General features: G+C 37.7%; 1 protein-coding gene across 2 annotated transcripts in view; it reads left to right on the top strand.

The window, feature by feature from the left end:
• Nucleotides 1-2,843: 2,843 nt before the first annotated feature.
• faxdc2 (fatty acid hydroxylase domain containing 2) overlaps nucleotides 2,844-8,780 on the top strand; it is a 10,476-nt gene continuing 4,539 nt past the window's right edge. The window contains exons 1-4 of one of the 2 annotated variants that reach the window (XM_076102071.1): nucleotides 2,844-3,120; nucleotides 4,517-4,554; nucleotides 6,513-6,610; nucleotides 7,470-7,573. In XM_076102071.1, the coding sequence (XP_075958186.1) occupies nucleotides 3,096-3,120; nucleotides 4,517-4,554; nucleotides 6,513-6,610; nucleotides 7,470-7,573 (265 nt within the window). In that variant the 5' untranslated portion in view covers nucleotides 2,844-3,095. Of the gene's footprint in view, nucleotides 3,121-4,516; nucleotides 4,555-4,990; nucleotides 6,422-6,512; nucleotides 6,611-7,469; nucleotides 7,574-8,780 lie in introns of those variants that run through there. The other variant, XM_076102072.1, reaches the window with a different exon arrangement.

Below are 8,780 nucleotides of genomic sequence, written 5' to 3'. Positions count from 1 at the left end.
GGAATTCAGCCATCATTAACTGTGTTATTAACACCTGTTTTTTTCCTATGAACTGTGACATGACAGTGGGAAAAGGAACGAGGAAACAGTGGCGGCAGCTTCACACCAGAGGTCAGACCTGAGCTGTGCATTGAAGCACCACTTTGTCCAGGAGGAGTAGTAACCTGATGTTTATATGGTGAAATTAAACCAATGATTGGCTTTAATTTATTAATACCGTGTCATTTACTGCACAATAAAATGTAATTCAAACTAAAGATTCTACAGCTAAAATGGAAATAATAAATTATTATATAGCTATTCAAAATAAATATTTTTCTAGTCAAAGGTTTTATAGAGTATTTAAAGTATATTAAAGTCAAATGCTTTGTTTTTACAGTAGCCTACATACAGTACCTGTTTGCTCTCATCTCTCATACCCATAAAAAAACATTGATATAGAGCAAAGTGAATACATAAGACTAATTTGATTAACAGAAGGATATAAACAGTCAAGTAAACTTCAAAATAAATACAATTCAGTTGATGTCATTACAGCACATGATAGACCACAGTAATGCAGAATGGTCAACAGCTAATCTTGTGACTTGAATTTAGTTTGGTAATATTTGGTGTGTGTGTGTGTGTGTGCGTGTGTGTGTGTGTGTGTGTGTGTGTGGTAGCTTCATAACTCTTGCTCACACAGAGTGAGTTAACAGAGTTGGATATTTTGGTGCCCCCTGCTGGATGATACTGGAATAGATTTAAAATTGCGAGACACATGATAAGCAGTTCTTTCAGTAGAGTTTCTGCAACGACCACTGCTGGAATATTTGATTATATATTTATTTAGCAATCCAGACGGAGCAGAGTTTGGTTCTGTCCAGAGACCGGTTTGTAATCCCACAGACTCTTGCTTCACTTCTTGGGTATTGAGGAGTAATTATGGGCAGAATGGAAGCTACGCGGTGCATTTTTTGCCGCTAGACAACTTCACTGCTAACCTTTTCCTCTACTCAGATTACCAACACCTGTCTGGCCTGAGGGCAGCCACCATCTCTCTCTCTCTCTCTCGCAAAACCACACACAAACACACGCACACAAAGCGCTGCCCCATACAGCCATGATCATGTGCATCAGTGTTGAAAGAAAAATAGATGAAGAATACTACCGGACCAATGCTTGCGGTTTATCAAGGTGTGCAGATCTGGTCATGAATAATTCCTAATCCCAAGCGGAAACAAGATCCCAAATTGAGAGTAAATCAGCTGTTAATGAAGGTATAAAACAGTCAATAAAACATGTTTTTCAAACAGTGGGAATCAATGCAAACACGAGAGGTACTTGAGCATACAGTGGTAAATGAGCGCAAAAAAAAGATATTAGGCTGATGGGTCCGGTAGTATTTCAGATTAGCCGTGGACAGACAGACAAATGCGCATGCAGGCACGCACAAACACACGACCGGACACATAATCTCCTCCCATGCATAAAAATATGTTGTGCCTGAACAGACTGTACCACAGTTAAGCCTAAAGAGAGCCTAAAATACACTATATACAGATACAACAACGGGTACAACGGGTACAACAATAAGGTGATACTTAGCTGGTGTGACATAACACAACCTTTCACAATATAGGGTAACTATCCAGGTATCTTGACATGAATCTGCTCGAGCAAATTTCATTTTATTTGTGCAGCATATTAATCTACTATTTACAGCAACAATTTAGAGTTTCAGTCAATTAAGAACGACTTTAAATTATTTAACAAGTCTTTATGTGGATATGAAAGGTTAGTTATGTAAAGGTAGTTAAGTAAGAAATACTTCAAATCTCTCTGCGTGTTTATTAAAGAGGGTTTCATGGTTCAAGGTTTCTCTGTTATTACCCAATTTGTTGTGCAGACAGGAGATTCAGCACTCAAGAATAAAAACAAGACGCCACAGCAACACCGATTTAAAGGACATTTAAACAAATATATCAGAACAAATATCATATAGTATCAAAAATACAATTATAATTTACAGTTGTGATCCACACACCAGTGTTCAAAGTCACTTTACGTAATGATTATGGTGGACTGACCCCCTTATCTTTGGGAAGGCAGAGGACAGAGTGTGTGTGTGTGTCTGTGTGTGTGTGTGTGTGTGTGTGTGTGTGTGTGTGTGTGTGCGTGTGTGTGTGTGTGTGCGCAGAGACTGCAGTCATCAATATTCTCACTGTGTGAAACTGCAGCAGTCACACAGTAGAGTGCATTGTAAATATTATCGAACAGCATGTTGGAGTTATGTTGAAACACATCTTGGAGGAAGAGATGCTCGGGGGAGTCAGAGATCTCATTGGTTGAGTTCATTTCATGTACAAAGAGCACGTGGGAGCTGAACACATCTAGCCTTTCACTCTTGAATCCAGAACAAGACATGCTGATTTGTAGTGAATTAAGATCCAGTTTTACATTGTTAGTGTCCCCTGAGGTATGGGAGTGTTTTGAAATTATACACAAGTTTTACTCTGCAAAGCATTTTCTCAAGAAATTTAAGAACGATTTAGATATAAATTGATTATCGATGTTTTATACAAAGATGTTTGCATTATTCTATAAACATGTTATATTTGGATTCTTTACCTATGACAGAACATTTTAGGAAAGGGCATATAATAAATCTATTGTATATTCTTGCCAAATTCTACATACATAAGTGTAAATTTAAAAGGCAAAATCCTATTTTTTGTGTTTTTACAAAGAGTTTGAACTGTATATAAAAGCTATTAAATGCTGTACATTTAGGTATGTAATTAATTAGTGACGTAGTGTCCCCTTTTTCTCTTTATTTATATTATTTATTTACGTTTTATATTTTTATGTTTTTATTTATCTTTCTCTTTCTTTATATTATTTATTTAAGTTTTTTTTTTTTATGTTTATTTTTTATCTTTCTTATTGACAATTTGTGAAATTGTACATGTGATGTAGAGACCGCTGTTTCCACAACTTCCGGGTACGGCTCGAGTCAGCTGACCACGAACCGGCCAATCAGAAGTCGTCGGCTGTTGTAAATACACGGTCGTTTTGCCAGCGGCACAGACAAACAGGAAAGACTGCAGGGAGACATGACGCTGGAGATGAGAGTCAGCGGTGAGTCGGTGATTTATTTGACCGCAAACTTGTCGGTGTGCTCGGTGTTTGTCACGTTTAATGCTGAAGATAGTTTACAGCCGGTTGTATCTGTAAAAAACGGAGCGCTGTACAATTTGTCGGTTAAAAGTTGTCTGTGAGAGACGCCACGGTTCATTGTTACTTAACGTTTTATTTCACGGAGGTATCGATCATCTATGATGTAATTATAATATTCTGATATGTCTGGCATGCTCCTGGCTGCACGCTTTTATTGTTTTGACTTTATCTCTATTTTCATTTATTTATTTAAAGGCTACGTTTATTTAATTTAAAATTCAAGTCAAGTGCATGCGCAGTTAAAAAAGCCATCTTAATTTACTCCAGCAGCCAATAATAAACGCATTAAAAAATATTTATTGCCACAGTTGTATGAAAACAACCAACATTTCCTTTGTATTTCTGAAGCTGAAGTTTTGTGATTGTCTAAAATAATTGTAATCAAAAACATTAATAAATTCACTCTCCAATAACGTTTAAGCACCAGCTGTATAGCCCTTAATACTCTTATGTTGTTGCACTTAATTAAAGATCCCCTTAAAATATGTATTAAGATATAAAAGAAAATACTGATAATATATATAGTTTTTGTTCCCTAAGGTTTCTATTTTCTTGCTCAACTACAAACAGAGCCACAGTGTGGACTTATAGGGAAAGTTAGTTATCCCCAAGAATTTGACTGGAGAAAAGTGCTCACTGTGAGAAGGCTGGATGGTAATAGGATTATCTATAATCCAACATTTGTAAATGTTGCAACCAGCTACACAGCACTCGCATGATTGTCGTACCATGGAAAGATAAAAAGCAGTCCGAGACGTTTAGGCTGCTTTAATTCATTCACATTTTTGTCGTAGAATAGCTTTAATCAGTGGAAGTGCAGTCTTTGGGGTCATGTCTGAGGAGTTTTTTATATGTTCTGTATTAAATATGAATTAATTATTCATGAAAAAACACATTGAGTTTTGTCACACTGTAGGAAGTAAGAAATGTGTATATATATATATATATATATTTTTTTTTAACTTTGGAAAATGAAGACTTGACTATCATCTCAAAAAGGAAGTGAAATATTCTTTTCTTTTCTAATACACACCCTTTTTTTTAGGATTAGCCCATTTTCCTTTTAAGATAATCAGCAGGACATTTAATCTTTAGCCTTCAGTCATTTTGGAACAGCACAGGTATCCAAAAAATCTTACATTTTAGTATAATTTTAGGGGATTATTAAAATCTGTCATGCTGAAATCATTAATAACAACAGATGATTACCCCATTTAGTTATATGCTGTAGTCATGAATCTGTTCTCACACCTGGGAAATAAGAAAATAAACGGTGTGTTTGTTATTGTGCTTACAGACACGAGGGGAGCTGCCTCAACATGCAGCAGCAGACAGGTAAGAATACAACGAATGTGGTGAGCAGCAACACAATAGGATGAGTCACAGTCAACAGAGGCACAATCTTTTTAGAGGCCGACAGGTTTTATGACTTTGAAAAGATTATTATTATTATAATATTATTTGTTGCGGTCTGTTAACCTCTGTGCAGTGTATGTTGTGTAATTTTGCAGTAAATGATATTTTCATTAATGATTCTAAAAATGTTTTTTGTACCGTTAACACGTTTCCTTCCAAACTAAATGTCATTAAATATTATATTTTAATATTATATTATATCTTATATCTATATATATATATCTATATATATCTATATATATATATATATATATATATATATCTATCTATCTATCTATATATCTATATATCTATATATCTATATATCTATCTATCTCTCTAAATAATCAATTTTACAATCTGAATCCAAATGAATGATTATGCCTTTAAAAAAAAATATTTGTAGTCTTTTAAAAGTGTCTGTTTTTTCTTTATTTGTACCTGAATCATTTCTACCTCACTGTTGTGGTTTTTGTATCCGTGTTTCCTCTCTACATCGCGTGATGTAACGTGTGTGCTCTGCATTTAAAGCAGCCGTTTCCGCCTGCCTGCTTTTGTTTCTACCACCGTGACATTTGTTTTTGGTTCAGGCTCGACCTGTTCAAGTTGCATTTTTTTCTTGCTCCTGTGCCAATTTATGGAGGCCTGCAGTCAACAAAGAGAGGATGGCCAATAATGATCATGCACGTGGCCATGAAAAATGTTAAGGCGTGTCTTCACTAAATCTACTGTAGAAATGAGAGGGTGCAGTGCACTGGGAAGTATTTACAACGCGTTTCCTGTCTTTTAGGGAACTGTTTTAGACTTCATGTTCTTAGAGATTGTAGGTAATGCATGTAGTTAATGAAATGTCCTCATAAGGGTAGATCACATCAGTGTCAGTAGACATGTGTGTAACATTGTTCCCACTGTTGCCATGGGCAAAGGGCAGGCGGGGTAAAAAGCTGGCATTTCAGAAGGTCTGGTGAATGTGACATCAATCCCTGGAATTAATTCCCGCTGAGTGACCTGATCCAGTTTTCTCCGTGTGGCTGGCTCAGATTGTGCTTTTACTAAATGCTCTGAGCATTTGTTGGACATATTTAGAATACAAGATAAAAAAAACACTTTTATCTGGATCCTCTGCAGCAAAAGATTAAGCTCAAATTCAACTGTTGTCATTATTGATTTGTTTGAATCTGTTTAGGTCACACTGAAATACATGAAAGTAATGTAGATTGAAAACCTTAATCTGAGAATTTACTGTCTTGTCAGGATGACAAGACAGTATTTATTTTTATTTTGTCCCGGCGGAAACCTGCGGTCTGAAAAGTGAAGTCAATGCAGAAGTTCCTTAAAGCTGCATTCTCTCTATTGTCCACCAGGGGTCGACTCCTCTGGTTGTATAGAAGTCTATGAGAAATGACTCTACTTCTCTCTTGATTTATTACCTCAGTAAACATTGTAAACATGAGTTTATGGTCTCAATCTCTAGTTTCTAGTCTTCTTCAATACAGCATGATGTCCATTTAGTAAATTATGGTCCATTTAGAGTCAAACAGACCATGAAGTAGAGTATGCTTTAGGGCGGGGCTACCTTGTGATTGACAGGTTGGTGTTATCCATATTTTTGTTGTTACAACTTTAACCCTTTCTCAGTGTGTTTTCTGTTTTTGAAAGTTAATAGGAACCTTTTTGGTCACCTAGAAATATCTTATTCAGTGTTCAGAGCTCCACTCTCATGTCACCTCTGGTTTAAAAAAAACAAGATGGCGACGGCTAAAAGGCTGAACTCGAGGATTCAAAAGGACAGTCCACAAACCAATAGGTGACCTACTGGAGACGCTGATGTAGCTCAACATCATGAGATCTCACCGTATCATCAGAGTAACAGATATGTTGCCTTTATCTCTCACCAGGACGGTCCTGGAGGGCTGTGGGACTCCATGAAGAAAGCTGCGTTTGTCATCGGATCTGGAATCTTATTCTTGGCTGCATTCGGCAACTCGCTGACATGGTAGGATTTCCTTACAAGTTGCAGTGTTACTCAACAAACCAATGGCTTGTCTTGAAATGAACCTGGGGAGTTACAAGTTCACAGGTTATTATGTCAATGCACAAGAAAGAAAGGGAACGGAAGAGAAGCGGATGGGAGGTGTAAGGACAGAGCAGAGCAGGACTGGTCTGATCGGGTCCAAATCAGATAGCTGACAGCACTACAACTATTTTTGAGTTGTCTGCCAGTCTTTTAGGTTGTAGAAAGAAAGAAACTGGAAGCTTAGCGCCAAAATCTGTGCAGATTTAAATATAAGTTTAATAGTTTCAGTGTCGAGTGCACAATAGTGCCCGTAACGAGATGGAATATTAACAGGTCTTTGCCTTTGCAATGCTCTTCTTCAAACGTCACAAAAGAAATAGAAGGTTAGTTTAGTGTTGGCACTATTGGAACTGGATCACAGAATATCAACATACGATAGACTGACAAATCACCAAAGAAAAACAGATACCTCAAATATTCAAAAGATCCATTCTGATCAGGTGTCCAAATACATGTATGCATGTCTGTTTGGGTGGCTTTTTCATGAGGAAAGAGCACGACATGACTTTGATATTTGTGAGTGTGTTCAGTGTGATTGCAAAGGTCTCATACAGGCGGTTGCTGAAGTGTTTCTAGACAGTTAATCTGGCATTGTTAGGTCGATCTTAGCCATCACAAAAGTGTTGTAAGTATTGCAATTTTTCTAATTAGACCGTTCCTAGTCAGATGCACCAGTTAATGTGTAAATGTTGGTGGCAAAAAGTGTGGGATGAGTTCTCCAGACAAAGAAAAGTATTTTCAAATCATGTCAAGAAAATGGTCTGGTTTCCTCCTGCAGGCATCTTCAGAGGTTCTGGGGAGCTTCAGGAGATTTCTGGCAGGACATGTGGACCATGCTGCACGTGGCGTTTGAGGGTCATCACACTACTTTGTTCTACTTAGGTGAGAAAAAAAAGAACCCCCCCCCTCCCCCCCCCCCCCCCCCAGCCGGTTAGTTTTGCTTGTTGTCGAGGAAATGTGTTCATGTAGAGGAACATGTTGTGACCAGCAGAGTGTTATTGACAGCTCATAACGGAGGGGTCTTCATGAGGCCAAATCAAACACACAATCTGTTTCCTACATGATAACAGCATGAATGACCTGCGTTGTGTCGATACACACTCGTGAAACACTCGGACATGGGTGGCTCTATGATCCATAGAGCTCGCTCACCATTCCATTTATCTCTGTTTACTAATGTCGTTTTTAATTAGATTTCACGCATGATTTAACCTCCACCAGAGACACAAACGGGGCTTTGTTTTCAGAATTATAAGGCCGCACAAAAGAGCACCTTATTTGGTGCCGGCCGCGTGTGTGTGTGCGCGCGTGTGTGTGTAGCGTTGAGAGCAGAAGGTATTTCTCGGTCAGATATGGTCTATGTTAGGACATTATGTGCTGTCAGTCCAAAGCAATATGCGTTCGAAGATATAGTTTCCAGTGTAGCATTTTGTGAATATGTGATATGCAGAGAGATAAATCGATAAAGCACAGATCAAGTGCAATAAAACTCCGCTCACTGGGTGCAATCCTGCTTGATATCAGTGAGGATGTTAATTACCTTTTACATTGCACATAAACAACATCCTTGATCTGCCATGTTGTCCCTACATTCAATTAAATACAGTTTATTGAAGAGACATGAACATTTTTAAAGATGGATTAATGTCACCATTTGATGTAAAATAAAAAGAACACAATAACAAACGGTACGGAAAGAACACACGATACAAAATAGCATATCACACATGTTTGCTTGTGCGATAAAACCAAGTCATGAAGACCATAAGATGGAGTTCAGAGCTGAGCAGCTTTTAACACACCTACGTTTGTTTTGAAAGTGCTGATGGAGTTGCAGCTCCTCACAGCTGATTGCACAAACGCAGTGCTGTGAAATGGTGTTGTACAATCTGGTATGGAGGATATTCTTGAGGATCTAATAGAAGTTACTGAGCGAGTACACACAAAGTGGAGGAGGCGCCAAACCATTTAAAGCCAATTTAAAAATGTATAAACCGGAGCTCAAATTCGTAAATAGTCTGAAATTCTCAAAGCTCGGTTATTCGTGTTTCTTCAGTACCCGACAACGATGGAAATGCAACGGCTCTGT

The sequence above is a fragment of the Anarhichas minor genome, unplaced genomic scaffold, assembly GCF_050575085.1.
Source record: "Anarhichas minor isolate MPS153535 unplaced genomic scaffold, ASM5057508v1 ptg000027l, whole genome shotgun sequence".
Classification (NCBI taxonomy): domain Eukaryota; kingdom Metazoa; phylum Chordata; class Actinopteri; order Perciformes; family Anarhichadidae; genus Anarhichas; species Anarhichas minor.
Note: the sequence above shows the minus strand (reverse complement) of the source record. Positions and strands in the feature narration are given on the sequence as shown.